The sequence below is a fragment of the Bombus vosnesenskii genome, unplaced genomic scaffold (assembly GCF_011952255.1).
Source record: "Bombus vosnesenskii isolate JDL3184/JDL3185 unplaced genomic scaffold, Bvos_JDL3184-5_v1.1 scf7180000013339, whole genome shotgun sequence".
NCBI classification, from domain to species: Eukaryota; Metazoa; Arthropoda; class Insecta; order Hymenoptera; family Apidae; genus Bombus; species Bombus vosnesenskii.
Window position 1 is genome coordinate 2068994 of NW_022882976.1, and position 23343 is coordinate 2092336.

The 23343-nt window shown below is 38.1% G+C and overlaps 1 protein-coding gene across 10 annotated transcripts in view; it reads left to right on the plus strand.

Moving 5' to 3' along the window:
• Window positions 1–23343, plus strand: part of LOC117236049 (disks large 1 tumor suppressor protein-like) — a 440507-nt gene that overhangs the window by 393267 nt on the left and 23897 nt on the right. For 9 of the 10 annotated variants that reach the window (XM_033498652.1, XM_033498654.1, XM_033498657.1 and 6 more), the window contains one exon: window positions 19181–19216. The exons of the other annotated variant lie outside the window; for it this stretch is intronic. In XM_033498652.1, the coding sequence (XP_033354543.1) occupies window positions 19181–19216 (36 nt within the window). The remainder of the gene's footprint in view (window positions 1–19180; window positions 19217–23343) is intronic. 10 annotated transcript variants of the gene reach the window in all.

Below are 23343 nucleotides of genomic sequence, written 5' to 3' on the forward strand. Positions count from 1 at the left end.
AATCTACTTTATACAGGTTGAAAAATAATAATTGGAATAAAAGTTGATATATTTGGATAACGCCCAACTCACAGTTCTGGCGAGGACGATCGTGCAGGTTCGTGCAAATCCGGTGGTATTCGGCTCGGCACTCTCCGTGCGTGCAACGAAGTTCATGCCGGCGGGCAAGCGATGACGTCAGCAAGCAAAGAGGCCCGTCCACGGCCAGCTCGGTAAAGCGTACGGGGGCTCTTGACGTTTCACTTCTTTGCGTACACGGTCATACTATTTTCGGTCGGTCGTTTGATTTCTAACTGGCTGTGTTCGATCTGTATCGCGGAGATTGTGCGTATATCACGTGGCGGGAAAACATTTCGTTGTTCCGACGCCGCGCGTTCCTTCTGCGAGTGCAATCGTAATCGAAGAGTGAGAGAGAGAAAGCGGCCAGAGAGGCGGAGGAGGAGGCGTCCGTAGCGACCTAACCTCCCAACCGGTGCGTCAGTGATTTTAATCGGAGTTATAGCACAGCCGTATAACCGTGTCACGCAAACCTGTACGAACTATTGCGGAAACTGACTCGCCCGAGAAACGCCGAAACATCTGGCGTTCATCGTTTGACAACATTCCGATAGACTTTGCTAGAGTACAATTTCTAACCTCTGTCGCGCCACCGGTGTTGATTTTAAGACATATGAACGGAGCATGAACGAAAAAGGAAAGAAGTCGTTAGACACGAATAAATAAAGAAAAGAGGTGGATACGAAGGTATCTGTACGTATGAGAAATGCAATCCGTTTATCTGGTGAAAAAGCTGTAGTGTACATATTGACATTTGCGTTCAATCCCGTCCTTTGTTTCTTCGTTCGTCCTACGTGCTGGCTCGAGAAAATATCGTGGTCCGCTTGGCGGTAGAAATTCGTTCTGGAGTGAAACGGATGAGCGAGGAGCAACCTGTTTCTTGTCTGTGTGAGTGCATCCGTGTTTCTCATGGAATGCGAGAATCGTACGTGCAGGGGCGTCCTGATACGTGGTGATTTTCAACTAACGCTGGATAAGAGTGCAGTGTTCGTGTAGGTAAATGCGTTTGCTCGTTATTGCCTTAATGTGCTCCGTGTGAATCAGTGATCTTCATTCCTAAGGTAAAGTGACGTTTGCGTGTCTAAATAGGAGATTTCATTTCTAAATTTTTTTGGCGGGTAGTGCGGCAGGAACACGTGGCAATTGAGAAATTTGAATGTTTTTTGTTTTTAGCGGGCATCATTCTTCGTATATAACGACACGCGAATCGAACTAAAGATATTCTCAGAAACGAAATAGTTGAAAGTCTATGTTACGTTTCTTGCCATTATGTGACGAATAAGCGATACGCGCGAAGGACGCCAGATATAACAGTACATTTCGTTTCTCAGTATATGATTGACGTTTCATTGCTGCTTTCTTTTCGAATGAGGCGTTCGTGTAAAAAATAATTCAAGATTTTTAGTTCTTCGCAAAGATGAAAGAATAACAACCAATAGTGTGTGCCTGAAGCGCATGTCCACGTGGAAATCGGAGGCCCGCAATCGTGAGTTTCCTTATCCGCGTCGTCATTCGTCACGGTACGTTGGACAGGAGTACGCTTAGCGCGCACTAGAGTGAGACGGACGGACAACCTGTTTACAATATAAGCGTACTCGTGTGTACACACACGTAGTATACGAATGTGTAGAGTTGTATATGCCTACTATGTAAAGAGGGAACCGTTTATACATATGTACATGGTTTTTGTGTGAACATAGAATCGCTTTTTGCCTTGTGCTCGGAAAAATATGTGAATTACACATATCGGCAGATATCAAGTCAGACGAGGATTGTGTGCCACTTTGTACTTCATACTTTCACTGATCGATCGCCCAGGGCGTGCAGTTCACCGGTCGAACTGAAGAGTGCATTCTCTTTACAGAGCATCTACTAACCTTTTGTCGTACTTAGCTTTTGGGAATACGCGGTAGCGTGAGTTGTTCATGCATGTGTAAACTCTATGATTCAGAAGAAATCGTAGTAGCATTTGTTTCTTCTCTTTTATGCGCCGTTTCTTTCATGAATATCGGAAATCGATTTCGATCAATTTCAAAACAGGTGGCGCGCGATTCGAATGGTCGAGCCATTTTATTGTTAAAATTTAAACTTTGTTGGTTTTATTTAAGCGATAATTTATAAGTAAAAAATTAATTATACGTTCTATGGATAATTTAGTTTTTATCTCTTTTTAAATATTTTTTCTATAACAAATATACGTATTAAGTAGACTGTTTTCGCTTCGTTCCATTCGTATGAGAACTTTTATGAGTTTGCATACCTTACGTGTTTGTACATACGCGACGATTTATCGATGCCACTGATTACGTATTACATAAGGTTTAGCAATAACACGTGACAATCATAGAGAAATAGTTTCCCGCGTTATTTGCCAAGCGATTCGGGTTAACCGATCTAAGTAGGACGGGCCTATGTCCCTGGCTTTTATCAATTAGGTTGCACTTGCGTGAGATATAAATGCGGCACGGGCTCGCAGGAAATAGGCCGCTGGGGGAGTTATAATACGACTCCGTGTCGCTGTAATCGCGATTTCGAATCTATGATGTATTTGACGCATATAAAATTACCGGTCTATGCAACGGGTCTCGTGTTTCCTCGTTAGATTGAGTTTTCAAGTGGTCGAGACACTTTCACGTTGCACCAGTACGATAAACTTTCGTGCAGAACCTTTTGCAGGGAAAAGGATACAATATTATCGGAACCCAATCATTTCTAATTGCATACTATGTTATATATTTACGGCAGTCTAAATATAGTGTAACCTATTAGCTTTGAATCAATATCTACACGAAAATGAAATACCGCAGTAAAGAATTTGGGCTTGAAGTTTGTCGAATAAATAGATATACGCAACACAAATAATATATCATTTTAACTTTTATTACGTATATTTTACGATAGATTTTTAATAATTTGAGGAACGAATTTTACTTTTGCCACGATTCCTCTCGCATAAACAGATCGTACAAAACGGATCGATTTTGTCATAAACTCTGCTTCTTGTTTCGGTAAAGTGTGGTTTTCCGAGTTCCACGAGAAAAATATGTGGCTCGACGCTGCCTGAAGTGTCTGGATTAATCGGATTAATTTACATCAAACGGCGATCGATTGGGCGCGAGAAGGATGACCACCAGAAGAAAGAAGAAGTCGCAGGACGGGTTCCTGAAGAAGGTCTCGAGTCTATTCAACCTAGACACGGTGAGTCACATATAAAACGCGGTCTTATGAATTTCTCGTCAGCTACTTCCATTTTGGATGGTTATCTAAGTATGTATATATCATCAATTGTCGTCTGGGATCGACGCCCACCATCGTTTCGAGCCTCGTATAAAAACGTTTTAACATAGTATTTTGAGAAAAAGATATCGGAAAATATCTTATTGATTCGAATTTTTGGCGTCTCTGTGTAAGCTAAAGATGTGAAGTCAAAGAAGGTTATGTAAGTGAAACTTTGAAAGGAAAAAAGTCATCGTATTATACGGTTATTCCTGCAATTAATACGTAATCGTAAAGAGGAATTTTCATATATGTGTGAATTTTAAGTTTGGTTTTAATATTGAAACATTAGCCTGCTGAAGTAATAAGCTCAGTTACATATTCAGTGATATCATGTGTTACAGTAATATCCCGGAGTAGTAATAGTTCTAGCACATAAAATTATACGCGTTGCGAGCGTAACAAATACGACATTAATCTTGAGTAAAAACTATTCGTGAGTGCTATATAGGTAATGCTGTGAAAAAAAAATTGACGCGACTCGAATTCATTTATTGCGGATAGATGGTAGACCGTGAAATTAAGTTGAATGTTTCCTTCAACAGTACATGTATATACATTTATGTGAGTGCATATATCTTCCGCTAAATGGTCATGTAAAAACTTCGACTAAATGATGTACCGATGAATTTACACGGCTATCACGTGGAATTGATTTGTATAAATCCATTCCAATCATCCAACCGACTTTCATTTATCTAATTAACTCTGAAAATTCCGATAACTTTTATATATTATTTAATATCTAATAATTTGCAAAATTTCATTATACCGAAAATCAAATTTTTCTATATTTTATATTTCTCCTATTTTATATTCTATATTATATTTACTCTATTCCGCTATTAATTTTTAAAGGGAATTACACTAGGCGATTCGTGTAATATCGCTTTCGTTCGATAGAGAGTATTATTTCCTGAATACACGATCCTCTCGAAAATCGTATCTGCTCTTTTTATGGTAGGAAACGAACCGTTGTGTTTCCAAAAGGTAGAAAGTGAAAGGCGAGAAAGCAGGAGAAAAAAGGATGCTGGAGGATGAAGATGGGGATGGAAAAGGTTGTGATGTTAGAGAATTGTGAAGGAATTACCGTCGAAACCTGGTGGACCATTTTTCTCCTTGATTTCTCGAACGTTTTATACGATAAGGAAACGTGGAATAACTTCGGGAGATTCCAAGACTGTTTGTGGTAAAGAGAAGAGAAACCGTAGACCGTAAACAATGTAGTTGTACTGCTTCCTTTGCACTGAATGACTTTGAAGACACGGCGAGGCATATTTTCCTCTTTCCATGTTCCTCTATATCGGAAAATCTTTAGAAGAATCTTAAATTATATTTCAAACTGCACTTAACTTCGATACCTAACGAATCATAATATCAAATGAAGGCAAAGGTATCGATAAATTGATAAAGGCAATTTTACTGCGATTTCGTGGCATTTCATTACATATTCTCTGATTTTCCGTAAATTTTCTTAAGATTTATGATAGTGGTATGGAGTGTAGACGATCGATGAATCTCTTCTAAACCGACCATAAATTTTCCTTTCGAAGGCACGTAAGTTCGATTAAAATCCTGTACGGCCTGCGTTTGTTTTCTCTCACAAAATCAGCGGCGTGTTAGAAAGCTTTACCGGGCGTCGTAAGCACGCAGTTTACATTGGCAGCTGATTTCGACACGTTCGGGCAGCTTCGTCGGTCCTAAGTCAACCTGGACATTGTGGTTTGACGTAAGCTTTTCAAAGGTACACAGTTTGCGAACACCGAAACAATTTTAAGGTAGAATTCTAGGTAAAAGCTGTGTCTTAGTCAATATTTAGATCTTCGCGTTCGTTAAACAAGTAAACATCTGTTTTACGTAAATTAATTCTCCGTTAGTAGATTTTTCTTTTAAAAATTTATCTTATATTTCAAATGATTCCAAAAACATACATTTGTATAAATAAAAAAAAGTAGAATCATAACAGAATATATCATAAAAATTTCCTATAACATTGATTATGTACACTCTATAGAAGTTCCTCGTTCCATTCCAGTTAATCTCAGAGAATTATCCCTTATAATCCGGAAAATTGGCTTCGCGATCCTTTCGAGCGATGTGCTTATACGATACAATATACTCGGAGGTCATTTAATTCGCTTATGTAGCTATACTCGATAATGTTTCCAAGGTCATTCCATTCTAGTTGACACGTTCACACGTATATAACTAAAGTATTGCGATAAACAAGTTTGTGATAATTGACGTGGATTAACAACCAATTGACAATTAAAGTGACTCTATCTCGATCGGACATGTGTGTATGCATTTCCTCTTCTCGCTATGGTGTTGTGACGCGTCCTCTAAGCAATGCGTGAGAGTATGACGTTCTTATGTAAGATCATCCATGTGTTGCGTACGCGTCGATCATATCTTGTGTGCATCCCGTAATTGGATATCGGTACGACCTTCGAGCAAAATACGTGATAGTTCCAGACCTTATGTACGATACATCCTCGAAACAGCCTGCCAATCCTTTATAGATCAGTCGCGTAAACCTCCGATGCGTATCTAGTTTTTGAATCGACGAGGACACTTAACACAGTTCGCCACGTGTGTGGATTATGTACTTCGATACATCTCTTCGAACAGCTGTGTTTTTGCTGATGTAGCGCACGTCGTTTGAATACTTTTATAATTATAATTAGTGTCAGTAAGCAATTTAACGTTACGAGAAACAGTCGAATAAAAGTTTCTATTTTAATTCTGTTTTAATCTGTCAAAATTTGAATATATCACATAAAAAAATGGTCACGTATCTTGATTGAGATTAAATATACAGTGACTCACGAAATTAAGGACAATTGATAATAAAATAAGCGGAATTGCAGAAAAACAGTATCGCCTTCTTAGGTTGAGAACCGCCAACTTTGACGTTCCTCTTATTCTCATCAAACGCAGACCTATGTCGACCGACCTTCCGGAGGTGGTTGGAAATGGAGGTTCCTCCGCAAACCTCGGCTCGAGCTATGTGCACCGAATGTTGAATCGTATAACTTGCACACGTTGCTCCCATATCCTAAGAACTTCTTTCCACCCCCAGCTGAGGACCAAACGCCATTGAATGGAGTGTTTCACGGCAGGCTGCTAGCTCTATACGTTTCGTGCCAGACATCACGATCTTTCTCTTATTTCCTCTGTCGTCTCGCTTTCATCTACTGACCTTTTTGCTTTGTCTTTTATACCCTGTAGTCTGCAGCCTGGTGACCATTAGAGTAGACCTTCCTTTTATGGTGTACCTTGATTTACACAAATTCTTTCTCAGACCTTGGTACCGACCATTGGGTATTGGCCTCCGAACTTGTTCATCTCCGATATGAAGATTGCATGGAAAATGCTCGATGCATTCTTTTCCCTGATTTTCTAAATTTTATAGTTAAGTACTTGGTGACTAAAAAGTGATATTTAAGGGATATAAAAAGGGATATGATACTAAATTTTGAAGTTTTCTCTAGAAAACTCGAAAAATTTGAGTTATCGCGGTCTTCCTCTGTTATCTTTATATAAATACAATATTATAAATATAATATTTTTTGAGAAACCACTTTGATTCGAAGGAATCCTAATATATAGATTTTGTAGTTCAGTTGCTCGAGGAATGATATTATGATACGACTATCGTAAATGATGCTCTTAGTTCAAATCAACGATAATGTCTGATCGAAAGTGTATTTTCATGAATCGGTTTAAATTTTCAACGGGCCGTAGTTACAGTCGGCGAAGAGACGCTATGAATAATACATGCAACGACACCGTTATATCTTATTTTCTGATTGGTTCGCTGAGAGTTTCCGTAAACTGTTCCACTTGAATCTTAATGCTATTGTATATACTCTTCCTGACCTGCTCTAGCCTGTAACTTTCTATTTGTTACTTCGTTTGAAATAGCAAACTGTTATCGTTGTAATTTTATGGGTGAAGTATTCGTTTTGATGTTTTAACATGGTAACTTGTACTACACCTTATCTTAATTACGGAGAATTACGATCGAATGTTCCTCGATTTTTACGATTATATCGATATTATGCGAGCAACTAAAATTTCTTTATTTATTGAATTTATTATGGTACTGGAACAGAAAGTTGGGATCGAATTACATGGAATAGAAGCGCAGTACGGTTAGATTCCAGCGAGGTGCCGTTTACGATTACCGTGTTGCTTTTCACGTTGGACAACAACTGGCACTCGGTGGATCGTTAGCGTTCCTAGTTCGAAGTGACGGGACGATTCCCAGGGCCGTACATTTCCCAGGCATGCTTCGAGAGTAGCAGAGATAAAAGAAGGAAGGAAAAAGTCAGTTTGCACCAAGACAGAGTCTCTGAGGAAGAACGATCCAATTTATCGTGCACCTAGAAACATTACGTCACTGTCTCCACGTTGCTCACGGAGATTCTTTGTTGAACTTAATTCTTACTAAGGTTCAAATCGTACTATCGAATTACAAACTTGTGGTATATCTCGCGTGTAACGCGGGGATTATGAATTACATTCGTTCGGTGACTGTAATAAATTTAATCGTATTTATCCCTTTTCTCTATGTGATATCGACATATCATACAAGGAAGTATTAGCCAATATTTTATATGATCGAAGTAAACCTGAAACGTTTCGGAGCTGAAATCCAGTGAATCGTATGAAAGTGATGCTCGAACGAGTTTGACATGCCTTTCTTCTGATACCGATAAAAGTTATTTTTCTACTGTCGCGTAGACAAGTCAATGCGCGAATGCAAGGAGCTCTGAGGCCATGAATAATGACCTGGGTGAGGGAAACAGCCACTAAGCCACCACGCTTGTTGGACTTTCCGTTTGGCATCGAAAGCTTCTCTCACTCTACCATCTTCCTAACCGTCCATTTCCAACCTCTAAGTTCTACCGTTAACATATTACCGACCCTGGTTTACGAGAGCCATTCTTTGGAGGAGGGTGAAAATATGTTGATCCTTCAACGAAAAAAGGATGAAGTTATATTTTTAAACCTTTGAAGCCTTAGTGCATTCATGAATTGTTGGGTAATATTTTATTTTATTTTATGTTATTTTAGAGAAAAATTATTGTGATGTTGAGATATGGAATGTTTCTGCAGATCCAAATACACAGTGATTTTAATAAACATAAGACTTAAAAGTTAGTCTGTTGTCATTCCTTCATGTTTCATAACGTTAAAATAACTAAAAGTTAGTTCTCGATCTATTATGGTTATTAGGTTACAAAGGATCAAGCACAAATGAACTTGCATAGAAGGTGATATATAATAAGGTTGGGCGATAGTATCCAATTTCTATCGATGTTATCAAAAATGATTTTTCAATTACGACGATTAATAATTTAGCAGCTTTTAGATTATTATTATATGTTTACATTACATTTATTATAATAATAAATATTATACTTCGTATATATTTTCTGCAAGCTGAAGCTGCGTTAAAATTTTGACGATATTAATTCTTCATTTATAACTATGTTAATATATTTTATAAACTTTTGTTTATGTCAAGAACAGTCATATAGTCACAGTATTTAAAAATTAAAGTGATCAGTGACTGCCTCTAAAATCCTTAAGAAATGAGGTCAAAGAACACATTTGTTTAGATAGATCTTTTCTGTACCTCCTCTGAGGTTTCGTAGGTGTGCATGGCAGGCATTCTCGTTAAATTAGATCGGCTGAGAAATGGAGAACAACCAGGTCGTGGAGTAGTAGTCGGAGGCCGAGAGAACGTACTCTGCCTGGATGAGCCAGCACCGGGGGTGGAACAGGGAGACACGGACAAGCGACAAATGGACGGCCGTTCGTATTCGCGGACGTATTTCACCGGACGGACACTGACCAGGCTGCTGGCTCGAAAGCCAATACCAGCCAGGCTTTGACCTTTTCTGACCGTCCTTCCGCATTCATTGTTCCGTAACCATCCACTTGTAACCGGCGACTTATCTCTCACGGACCTATTTGTCGGACCGTGAGTCGTTTTCACCGGCTCTGTACCGGAATATTTGTCAGTGTTCGTCGTAACGATCCACTGGAATTCGTATATAACGATACTTTTTGAATCTCCCGTGTGGTGATAACGTGGATTAATGAACGTGCTGGTGAAAGAGGGTTCGGGATTATTCGAGAATCAAAGCCGATTTCGTTAATGTTCACACTTGTATGCTGGAAGCATTTGCGATTACGACACGTGTGGCATCATTCATTGCGATCGAAATGAAAAAAAGTGATCGGCTAAATGGCGCTCGCGGTAAATTAACGTGATTAAACCACGAGTATACAATTGACGCGAGAATACCTGGTGTTTCATTTCTCGTTCTCGCACGAATGTGTAAAACACACATTGAACAGATGGATGGAAATGTCTGCGTTTTGCTTATGAACATTCGTTTCTGCATTTTATTCGACGGAAAATTACTTACCATCGAAGATATTAATTAACCAATTAGTAATTAATTAATTAACCTGCCAATGATCGACTCCTGCCGCTTTGTTCCTGTTCTCTGAAAAACAATCGCGTGAATTTCTCTCTGTTCTGGACGCGATTCTTGTTTCGACGAAACATGGCAATGTTATTGTTTAAGAAGTAATAACGGAGTATACGGTTGGCAATTAAATTGTAAATCCATTCGATACTGCTCAGTTTCCCTCTCGTTTTTCTCTCTTTGAATAATAAACAAGCCATCGTAATAGGGACGCAAACCTATTGCCCGTAGCACAACGAAACAAGGATTATTACCGATCCGACTCTGTCCCTGACAGCTAGGTAGTTCCTTTTATACGGTTTTATCATTATTTATTGTTAACCATTATTGTTTTCTTTGCGTTTGTATATTGTCGTCGATGCTGGCCAGAATTTACATTCGAATAAAATTTTACAAATTCCAATAATGTCTACCTGACAATTTCGATGGCACTTTTCAATCTTGTTGTCCCATAAACTCCACTTTTTCGATTCTGATAAAGTATTCTCTCGAACAACGCAGGGGTTAAGAGCACTAACTGACTGCACAGAGTGAAATCTGCGTAGTTGCGGAGGCCCTTCCTCCCATAAAAAGTAAAGTACATAGATACTCATATGTATATATAAACACATTTATGTTTTTCCAATGCACGTGTATAACATGTACTATTCTTCACTGTAAGGCGATTTAATGCGATTGCATTAAAATTGAAAAGGTAAATTTACCTTTTTGAAATCATTGTAGTATGCATCGACCAGCAACGTTGAATTTAAGCAGTTAAGAAACTGTTTGAAGAAGAAAACGATAAGAATTCATTTGCTCTTACGCATATCTGCGGTGAAACTGTAGCTATGTAGTTCGCAGAGACATTCTGGTTGTTTGATTTCTTTTCCAAGTTCCATAATGGTTCGTTATGTGTTTGAACCCGGTGCCACTGCTTCTTGTACCTAACGGTAATTTTTGAGGAATTAGTTCACACGAACGAAGTCTCTTCTTTTTTACTTCTCTTATTCGTCATGATAGGAGAAGTTGTAAAGATATGCTAAATAAATTGATTCAAAATACGTGTAAAGAAAAAAAAAAAAAAAGAAAAAGATCTATCAAAAAGAAAAATGATCCGCGTATAATTGAAACCGCGTTATTCGAGGGAGCACTCTATATATAAACTGAAAACGAATCACCCTGTATATAAACGAGGAAATTCATCCAATAAAAACGATGGAAACGAACGTAGAGCATCGGCGAGATGATTTCTTCATCGATGGTTTCAGGTATCGCTGATTGAAGGCATCTTTCAATTACCAAGAAGCATCTCGGACGGCTGACTTGACTATAATCGATTTAACTCGTCTGCCCGGTTTCTCCCAGATATGATAGATATACGTACACCCGATAATTGACAACGATCGTGGTCGTTTTTAAACTCTCTCCGAGTTTTCCCGATAGATTCTTTCGGTTTATTGCGGAGGGAGTAGTTCTTGTCGCGCGCGATAAGAATGAATTGATAAAATGCTTTATCTTTAGACATCGTCGCGTGATTACAAGACATTTCGGTGCAGTAGAAGATACGTTATAAAGGAATTCCGCCTCTTTGTTATCTAACGCGATTTCCATCGTCTCGTCTGATTATAAGCTGTTGATGAAATTGTTACGCGTTGTATCAACGTTTCTCTTGATCTTATCTGAATAAACATGTTTGTCGATGCAATTGAAGAGTAATTACTTTGTTTCTAAATTCCACGCTCTTAATAGCATCGACAGCAAAGCTTTATATGAAGTAGGTATTTTATTGCCATAGAAGACGAAAATTTATAAATTCCTTAAACGACTTTGCTGAACAGGTTCTCGAATCTTTCGTGCACAGCACCAGCTGCGCTGACACCCGTGTAAAGCTTTTGATCGGATTTGGAAGTTGAAACTTTCACCGGACTTGCGGCGAGGAAAAAGCGAAAAAGTACATCAAAGACGAAATCCGGACGAGGCTTTTACGCCACCTTATCAGATACGACAGCAAGATGAATAATGCGTAATTAAATTTCATGTTAAAAAGGCATTCCCCTTTGACTGTTGTATTAACGCCGTAATCCTACGTGATTTAGTAATTGGCTCAGAGGAATTCGGGATTGTTTTATGAACATTTTAATTGTAGGATTTAGATAAAGCCACGTAGTACATTGAAACTTTGGTGAATTTGATTTTTACCTATTCTTGAATATGGAAAATTTTATTTGAAGCGAATAATATTTCACGGGAATGGAAATGAGGAAGATAATCTTTAACATAGAAGTCACGTATTTTCTGCACAAAATTTTAGGCTATATCGAAATATTCGTTCAATGTCTAAATTATACATTTGCAAAATAGAATACGATAGAATGTTAGCGTGGCATGGGGGCGGGTGGAAGCCGCAGAGGAGGAGCGGGAGAATTATATCCGGAGATTTCTCAAATCTGCAGCAAGGATTTACCTACGTGCCTTTCCCGCTGCGAGGAATGAATCATATTTTATTCCCGCACCATCTGAAGTTGTTCCCGAGTTTTAAAGTTGCCGCACACACGTACGCGACGTTCAAGGGGTAGAGATCCCGCAAAACCCCGGGCAATTTTGCTTACATCTCTTTTAGAATGCGCATGTAAATACGGGAGCAGCCGACGTACATCCTAGATGGAATTTTTGGAGCTCGGATTGAAGATGTTCTCTGAAGCTATCGGAGACCATATTCTTAAAAAGTCAAAGCTGCTGGCCATTGAGCCGAACGATAACTTCCGGTCTTACTGTGGTTGCTATATTAAAAAAAATCATCAGTATTATTTTCCAGGAAATTTACTCTCATTCGTTCATTTATTATATGATATCCGTATTATTAGAAATTGTAATACCTAAAAAAAAAAAAAAAAAAATGCATATACAAGTCTATGACACAGGTTAGTCGTTATAAAGTTTTAAATTGAAGTTCATTGATATTAAATGAAAGATATATTGATATAAAATAAGCTTTTGAAGTGTTTCTTTGTTGAAAAAAACCAGTGTCGTCTTGTTTTCTGTATTAATGTATTCTTTATTTAGCGACAATAAACTTTCGTTTGAAATATTTTTTTAGTAAACTATACCAGCTCAAACATCGATTAATTTGTGTCACACTCGGATATATTAATTTTGCTACAAAGTTTACGACTCAACTATAAAATAATGTTGCCATTAACGACGCTTCTTGTATTGTAACTTGATCGATCGGAATTCGCGACTACGGTTTCCGATGGTTTTAGCACGGTCTAGCCTTCGGCGAATTCAGTCTGTGAATATACGGAAGCTTCCAGGCTGTCTCTTCCACCGGAGGGGCCGGAAATCGATATTCCATAAATGTGGAAATGTAGCCGAATCCGAATCATTCCATTTTCTAAGAAAACGACTTTACCAGTCGTGGTGCGTGCGGATTGAAATACATTAACGATGAAACGGCTACGGTCTTCCTACTTTTGTTTGCATCTGCATTCGGTTTCTTGGGCCCTGTTTCCTTCGCGGATAATAAAAAAGCAAAATGTAAAGAATCTAAACTTTGTAACATTATACACTGATGTGATTATCTGCCGTGTAAAAAGACAGAAGGAAAGAATTTAAGTAAAAAAATGATAAAATATAAACCGATGATAAACTACGGTTGACGTGTCTCTTAATTATCGTGATTGATTAGAAAGCTGAGATATTACTAATGCGTTTCTGTAAAAATTGAGTAATTATACGCTCGTTAAATCGTATCTCGTATAACTGTGTAATTTTCATTTTTCCGCTACATCTCTAATCTTCGTTCGAACCGGTTTGGTACTAGAAGATTAAAAGAAATCTACGGAAATCAAAGTATCTTGAACTGCAATTGTCTCATACGTAATACGAGATAATGTTTATCCAATACGCTTTAAAACCAAAGCAAGATAATTTTCCTCGCGAATGATCTTAAAATGTTCCCATTTTCCTACATCAAACGAAACGTAGAACATGGTGCAACTATATTAAACGATTTGATAGGTATGTTCAAATAGGTATGCACACACGCAAACGAAACTTTTCCCGTTAACGGCGTAGAGTACTTGCTTCAGGTAGATGATTACTTTCACCATGAGTTTTATTACTTTTGGTTCGAAATGAAATATTTGATAGATACACAGTAAAAACGCAGGGGCACTGAGGGAATATCAAATGATGGGGTCGTATCCGTTGAACGAAACGCTTTCCCGAAAATTTTTCCTGGACTGAAACCATGCTAATTTTCTTACGAGGCAAACGAGAATATACGTAATTCGCGAGGATAAACGCGTAAACAAATTGGAGCAAGCATTCGAACGAATATATTTCGATCGTTGTGACGAACTGTATTACTAATACGGATGCACCACTGCGAGAGATCGAACAACAAATTATCCTAATTACATAAAGAAAAAAATTCAGGGAAGTTAATTCCCAGCGTCATGAGTAGAAAAAGTTTTCGGAAAATCGTGGAAGAAGCTTACGAACAGTGCTCCTAATTCTGTGGATTCGGAAGTGCGCTCACGTACAAGCTAATTGAATTTCATATTCCACCGTGCATCGCGAATCGAGAGCTTCCGGCGACAGCGAGTGGTCTCTGGTAATTAATTACCATTCAGGCCTGCACTGTCTTTTCTATTCTCGGTCCTCTATCCTCATCTTCCTCGTCACAAATTTCTTGTCTTGCTCTTTTTTACTCTTCGGTTAGAAGCGAAGCTAGATGCTTCCTCAAACGAGTTTCCAGAAGAAAATTCATTTCGTGGCCGTTTACCATTTTTTTCTTGTTCTTGTTTTCAAACAACTATGACGACGCAGCGTTCTCTCACTTTACTCTGAGAAATACGTTAATGGAAACAAATCTAATTTTTTTTGTCGTAAAAGGAAGGAAATTGATTATTTTGTATTGAATGAAATTAATGTGATAGAATAAATGGCTTCCTTATTAAAAATAGTTAAATTTAGTTTTAGGAAATCATAAATGAATTTATATATTATGCGAAAGAAATAAAAGAAATTCGATGTTCGTTAAAATAATAAATTCGCTAAATAATGATCCGATTATATCCAGCGAAGAGAACGATATTTGTTTCGCAGTGATTCTATTTTATTTTTGCACGCGCGTGAACTATAGTATTTCCAGGTTGGAAAGCTGCGCTTTTCCCACGGGAAAATCGAAGATTGAATGCGAGATACGAGAAATTGCGTACAGAAATATTCGAACAGTCAATGGAATCATCGTGTAAATCGTCTGAGGTGGTACAAAATGGCAGACGACTGAATTGTTTACAAGTTACTTTTACGAAATAGTAACGTGTTATTTCCCATTTGTTTCTCACTGCACACTTTGCTGTGAAAACATAGTAGGTATTCCAGAAAAATAGAGATGAAACTCTAATACTCGGTTTCCAAGTGAAGAGTCCCTTTGATGGAGAAACGTGTCGTTTCAATTGAAGTATTTTATGGAGAATATTTATTGAAATTGATTTTTCGAAAGCTCACGTGTTGCAGAGTTTTAAGGTTTTTATATAAATAATATGGACACATCGACTGTATATTTAAATATTTGATAATCTTTAGATATCAGAGTATGAAAAATAGTCGATTACACCTAATTACAAATATTATAAAGTTTCGATTTCTAAGAGATTGATTAAGACCATTTTACCATAATTAAAATGGAGAGTATAAAAAATAATTCTTAATAGAGATACAAACGCACGTAGGTTTTAAATCTCAGTAATAACGACGAAATCCCTGTTTATGTTATAAATGTAATTTGTCTCATAATAACGTAATCTTTTATCTCTTAACGTCAAACCAAAAATGTTCATATTTGTAAATTTGCTTAAACAATTGTACTAAAACTAAAAAAGCAGCTTTATGCAAGCGAAGTGCAATTTCACCGTTTAATTTGTCGCTTTTTGTATACACAATTAGTTTGGCTATACACGAGAGGAAATACCGAATATTTCATAGTGTCGTAACACGAATACGGATATTCCATATTCAGTTTTATCCACAGGGTTTGCATATTTTCTATACATAAGTGCGCTTATACGCGTTAGAGTGCATCAATTCATATTTCGCATGGCAGCTCTATGAATAACAAGAACGACGGGATTTCGTCGTAAAATCCCCTAGTTATCGACTTTCTTTTCCAACGATAGGTATATCTATTCAACGTTACACACTTTTCTCTGAATACATTTTCTTTCAAAAATCCGGTGAAAATTGCTCTTCAATGTCCTTTCGCTTCCAAGAGATCATCTGTTTCTTTACCTTAAAAGGTGAAAATCGAATTTATTGCACTCGATATTTTATTGATTCTCGGGGTGTCTGCTCGATTAAATTTCACCGTTTAAGCGCGCCGACAAGTTCGCAGTGGGCGTAAACTCTGATATCGTCTAGTGGATTCATGAATAACAAAAACGTCTGGTTTCCATCGCAAAGCAATTGTATTAGCATGGTTTCTCCTCCATCTGGGGAGTACTTGTTGAATGAACTTTCACTTCCTACCTTGCCGATTCTTTTTCAAGATCAGCCACCTCGACTCCCTCCAAGGTTGTCCCGTTTTATTTTCAGTCAATTATTTCCCGATGGAATTGGAGAAGTCTTCTTGACTTCTTATCGTTTCCGCTTGAAAGGGATGGGAATCGGGGCGGATTAAAGTGAAGGGAGTGGTTTGACGGAGGTAGCAAACGATGGTAGCCATCTTCCTCCCATTGCACTCACCAGAAGAGGTTTTTCATTGTTCTCGACGTTACGAAGTGAGGAAATTATCCGTCTATTATTTTTGGCCTATTGTTATTTCGCGGCGTTTTTATTTATCGTTATGAGATCAAATTCTGGGATGCGGCCATTCGAAACCACGACAAAGGCAACAGCTTGGCGAGGATCGATCCGATTTACCATTCGCTGATACAACTTCGATTGTTCTTGCAAAACTTCCTGTTATCAGCGTTTAATTAATTTTGCCGCTATTCGAGATGGCAAAATACCTATGGGGTTGTACTCTTGGGTACAAACGTACTGGGACGCGATTCATTTTGCGAACGTTTCTGTATAAATGTCGATTGTCAGATTCGAGACCGTTACATAAATGTTTTAATAATGAAGGGCTCAAACTGAATGGTCCGCATACAGACGTCGGCATAATACATTTCACTCTATGGCAATAGCACCCGAAGGACTCGTTAGACATTCGCGTTTGCGTACAACCAGCACGAATCGATTCAAGTTTCAATAAATTACGATTAGAATTGGCTCCGCAGAGAGAAACAGGGGACAAAATGACAAGATAAGAATAGGACTTGGGAACACGATGGAAATGAGACGAGGTTGGTGATTCATTTCGATCATCTCGTCGAGTAGCGGAGTAGGTGCAACTGTGGCTTCCCCCTTTCCTTTCCGTCCCAGTGATAACGAGCCCCATAACCTCGTTTTATCTCTTCTCGTTCCGTTGATGGAGATCTTTTCCTCGTTGCGACGATCACGCTTGTTTTCCAGCTAGAGAGTGAAATATTCGCGACGGATTCATCAATCAGAGGAACTACTTTCTAATGGAGGCTATCGGTGTGAAAAGAAACGGAATTGGGATGTGTAATTTTCAAAGTGAAAATAAATATTCTTTTCTGAAGCGCTCTTTTACGTAATTCAACTTCAACCGAAACGAACGTTTAATCAAAAGCGTAATTAAGCAATGTTACGTGTAGCAATTGCGATTATTCTTTCTTCAACGAGCGAATCCAATGGTACACTGTGGAGAACGGTATTTAATCTCTTAGGTACGGTTGAATTTTGTGCGGGGTTGTTTCTCTGTACGGCAGAGTTTGACGCGAATTACGCGGAAACGATACAGCACTGCAATGTGCGAATGAAGTTTTTGATAATGAAATTATAATTTTTCTTTTATGATGCATATACTTCAACTTTAATAATTTACTTTAATAATTAATAATACAATTGAGTGTGATATGTTTTAAAGCACGGTACGACACATAGACTCACGTCACAATTTTCACTTACGGCGCCATAGTGTTTTTCACATTGCTCTTCATTTTCTATTTTGTAGCGACATTTTGAGGTTGAAGATTTTAAAAAATTATACGGATACGGATCGGCATGTTAAAAAGAGCATCTAATAATGATATATTTATTTTAATGGAAAGCAACAACTGATATCTGACAGTTGCATATCAAAAACAAAGACTATATATTCTGTCTGTATATATAGTTAACACTGTCATAACACTGTCAAATGAAAAAGATCATTTAGTTCAAACGGCGAGCGAATGAGTCAGTAAAGTGAGCCACTATAGTGGCGCATCGCATTTAAGAGGTTCCATCTAAATGTTCCACAAAAATGTGTGTACACAACCGATGTATTGTAGAGTAGCTGTTTGATCATGCATCGATAAGCGGACAAAGCAATAGATCATATCGTCTGGTTCTTTGATGGAAACCAATGAGATACAGTTAAGAACAGGAAAAATCCAAGGTGGAAGTGTAACTGGTCAAATTGCGAAATTCAAACTTATTAGAAAACTTGCAGGATGTCGATTCGCTAAGCGATTTTTCGAGAATTGATGGAAACATATTTCCGTAGAACACGGACCCTGTAAAAGGAAATTCGAGAACTCGAATTGCCGTTCGATTACAAACTTTTCCAGTTAACATGTTAAATTTCCTCGAGAAATTTTGCGTTACCGTTTTTCACATGATATTCTACGAGGGAAACTACCGAATCAGCTTTTCTTTTGTTCCTTCGCATTTTCGAAAAAAAGTAAAATTTACATTTTAAACTATCAGAGTTAATTTACTTTCATCGTTACGATATGGGACAAATATACTTAGTTATTTAATATTTAATTTACGTTCTATCTTGTTTTTGTTTCACGCCGAATATCATTAAACCGAGTTAAAATTTAATTCGATATCGAATATCACGGACGTTACAGCTTCGCTTTTAACTTTTTCAGGTTACAAGTAAAATTGTAGCTCTACAAATTTTCAGCTTCTTCGGCGAATGCAAGTTTAAAAGAAATCTTTTTGTTTTTCTTTGAAAAGTACATATTGTTTCATAGATAGCGATCGGAGAGAAATGTTTTAAAAAGCCTGCGTTAGATTTAATTGCTGGTCAAAAGGCAGTTTCACTCTTGCTCCCTTGCATGACCCCTTCCCGGCGCGTGTTATCGCATGATAGCATGCTTTGGCTCGGGGAATTCGTGTCCTCGGCGACGAATGAATCAGAGTCTTTTCTGAAGCATGAAACTCTAGAAAGCAAATAAGAATTCTATTGGGGTTTCACAGTCTAATTTTCTGGGCACTCATTGTTGCAGGCACACACGCCCCTTCTTGCGGCTGACACGAGACATGTAAGTAGACAAAACGTGTGAACACAAAAGAATCCTTGCACGAATCAATCCTTGTTGATAACTAAACACCTTGACTTTTAACTGAAAACAAATTGTCTTTCCATTCATACCTTTTATTTTGTCCAATGTATCATATATTGTACGAATATGCGTGAACTAAAAATATCGAAGAATGGTTTATTCGAATTGATGCCGCTTTTCTTCTTGTTCTTGTTGTTCGAATAGATCGTACAAATTTATGATTAAGTATCAGTCGCAAATATTCGGTTAGAATCCCAGAGGTATTCGTATAATTTTACAAGTAGCCGCGTTACGACGTTGCACGTGCTCGAATTTCCACAATTACCTCCCTCCTTTGATTCTAGATAGAAATTATAGTTTAATCGTGTGTCGGTTTTCGATCCGTAAACTATTGCGACGATTGAATCCTATCTCGATATCGTACGCCGCCTTGATGTCGAAATACTAGTAGGACAATACTTTTCCTGCAACGTTTACTGTGATGAGAGATCGATTGGAATTTCGTTAAGTTCTCTTATCGGCGATATGAATTGATAGGGACGGTGCGAAAAATATTGCGATTGATCTCGTCCCGTGTGTTTTCATTTTTATGATCGATCCCTACGATTTGTCAGGATTACGCAGGCGACCATTGAAAACACGTAACTTTTCTTTTATTTAAAAAAAAAAGAACGAACACGAATTGGTTCAGGAAAATTTATGTTTTTAATTGTTCTTGGGATTTAATGCTCGTACGATATTCTGCTGCCTCTCGAAATTGTCGTATTCTAAGATTATAATTTTCACTTGCGAGAAATAATCATTTACGCTTGGCGTTAAAAACTGTCACACAATACTAGGGCAAATTAAATTTTACACGCAATTAAAATTAATCGAATCTCTCGAATCGTTCTTTCATTGTTTTCATATTATTTTTCCGTCATTTTCCGACATTTATCACGATTTATCGGCTTCGATCACCTCTGTCACTCTTACGTCATTCAAACGTCGAGGGTAACCTGCCCTTTTCAGCAAGCTTGACAACCAACTTCTCCAGTGGCATCGTCAGCGCTGCGGTATTCGAATGAAAAGATTCATGGAGGGCTTCGTTCGATTTGCAGCATCGTTTGAAATTCAACGTAGATGGCGCATACTTTACCCTGAATCGTAGGAAGGGAAACGAGGGTATGAAATAGGTGGAAGGAGGCTGAAAGCGATTCGGATGTAACACGAGTATTCACTCGTCAAATCGAGTAAACTGCGGTCTCCGGTTCTTATAACTTTCTGGGATGCCTACGACCGCCGCGATTATCTTTCTCGTTCGTGGTTCTTCCTCCTATTCTTACCTACCAAGTCATTCATCTCCTTTTTCATCCCTTGTCGTGTGCTTCCCAGAAAATAGGATCAATTTCGGCGAGAAACGATCTCAATTCAAGTCGTTTATTCTTCGTAATTAGCTGTTAGATTTATTTGACAATTCTTGGCGAGATGACCTCAGATATACGTTCGAACATATTTTCGAAACTTTCGTTGGCGTAACAAACTCGTCTTATCGGGAAATTTTCGTTCGCGTGAATTGTTCCAGGGCTCGTTTGCCACGGTACCATTTTGGTTTCCCGAGCTAGCTCCGAAATCTGAAATTCCACGTACGCCACTTTTCCCTTGAGAAAACACACCCCTGTTTCGTATTATCCCGGCTCATCGAGATCCTAATCCCATTAGATTTCCTGCTTGCCTCTCTCGTTCCTCTTTCTTCGCTTGTTTCCTATTTTGTATAACAGTACTCGACTGATTATTATTATTAACCTTAGCTCCGATACCTCTGCTCGATTTTAGCAAAGCTAGCTCGCGTTACCAACGGAGAAACGAATATCGCTAATTAATCCCAAGGTATTTTCGTGTCTCGAGTTTTTCATAATATAATCAACAAATAGCTTTAATCCACTGCTAACACTATCCTGTATAAGAGGGATAATATCTTCCGTACACATAACGAATACGTTTTTTCATCAGCGAATTTTTTATCATGACGTTCTTTAGCTATCGGTATTTGATGTTGCCGCACGATAGTGGCCATAGCCGGAATAAGAGGTCATTGGCGAACCGCGCGCGGTGGTTACCACGTGGTGTTGCTCTTCATGTCACTTCCTGCGCTTCCAGCCCCTAGAATTGCATTATGGTTGAGCGGCATTATAACGGGACGTGTCATATAAATCACATTGGATGACGCGAGCGTGTCGGTGTCCGTGCATGTCCCTCGATCTTCACGCAAATTGTCGAGATTACTCGTTGGTGGATCACGAATCAGCTTTCCGGCCTTTAAAGTGTGCTTTGAACGAGCTTGTAACCTTATGGGCCCTTTGAACTTGGTTAAATCGAAGGAAATGAGTATCGCTTCACATTTTGTAAGTGTCGCAATTTTATGATTGAAATATACAAGTAAGGTAACAAATCTCTGAAATTAATCGAGGGCTCGAAGAATCCTTTTGAAATTTGTTCACTCGTTAGAGCGTAACGCGATGCGATATTATCGATCGTTTAGGTAATATTAAAATGGAGGAGGCAGAATCGTTTTATTCGCTTGTTTTTATTGAAATGCGTGAAATACACAGTTACGGTTACAGGAATCGCGGAATGAATATTAATAGTCACTAGTGTACGCATTACGAATAATTACATTTTTCCGTTCGTCGGAATGTTGTTGGCCGCATGCAACGTCCTCCACCGAAAGATAACAATTAACGCACCGTGTGTCGTTTTATCTTCATTAAAACATTGCTCGTATTGCAAACAATTATTTCGATATTGTCCGCCTTTTGCATAATATTAACATATATTTCGGAACAGTTCATCATATTTCACTTATTTACTAATTAATGCCGAACGTTATTTATCGAAGCAAGCGTATCGTTAATCATCCCGATATCGAAAGATATTATCTCTCCGGTCGATATTAAATTGCAGTTCGAGGCTGATTCGATCGCATTCAATATTTCCAGTCGCGGTACGATTCAGTAATGAAATAGTCCATTAATGGAAGACATGCGTCGTCAATGGACCGGAAATGTTTGGATTAGAATTAGATCGCCCGCAGTCCGTACCTCATGTATGCATACAAATACGTGGAATCCCGCAGGTGCATCAACTTTGACTGGCAAATAATGCGTTGCTGTATCCGGGCAGATGTCGAATATAGCAAAAAGATTGCGCTTTGTTCGTCGCGTTGCGATCCTCCGATTTCCAGCTTTTGAAATAGAATGATTCGTGGTTTAAATGAATTTACCTTCGACAATTAAATCGGTTCTTTAAATTTGATTAGAACATATAACGAGATAGAATTACATTTTACAGAGATGAATTTATTAAGATCAGAAAAAGATTCGTAATTATTTTTTATGTTTGTATGACAGAATGATACACGTACACATATCTGGTCATTGAGATAATTTTTCGTGGAAGAATTTCATATATTTAGGGATATTTATTCACAATAATGTTTATCATGTCTTCTGAAATTATACTTTACCTACAGACGATATACAGTCATGATGACTGTTTGGAAACAATATGATGAATACAATTTTGTTGATTTTCTGATTTTGATACTACTTATTTAATTTCACGCCAACAGATTTTAGAAAGAATTAGAAAGCATTTAAAATCGTAGGTAACATGAAATGACACCTAAAGTGCTCGAGGTTTAACGCGATTTGGTAGCTCCGTGTCCTAGGTTCGTTCAGATTTTTAGAAGGTGCGTAACAGTTCCAGTCAATTTATTTTAGCGAACTTAAGCGTTAGGAGGGCATGGAGCAGCGTCGTGCGGGTTATTTAAGAACAAGATAAACCCTAAAAGGACTTTGTTCCGCATCAATTATCCCTTTTAAGTGGCCTGGCAATTTTTGTCCCCTTTTCTATGAAAAATGAGGCAGTTCGAGCAACTTTTACTAGTTTCGCGAACACAGCCATTTACATTTCATTCATATCGCCCGATCGTTGATAACCGGTGATTAATTTAGTGGTGAGTCAAGCAGACTCCCGATTTCGTTTGTTAAAATTTTAACCGTGTTAATTTTTAATTCTCTCGCGGGAACGACTGTGTTATCTGAAACTAGTCACAAGGAAAATGC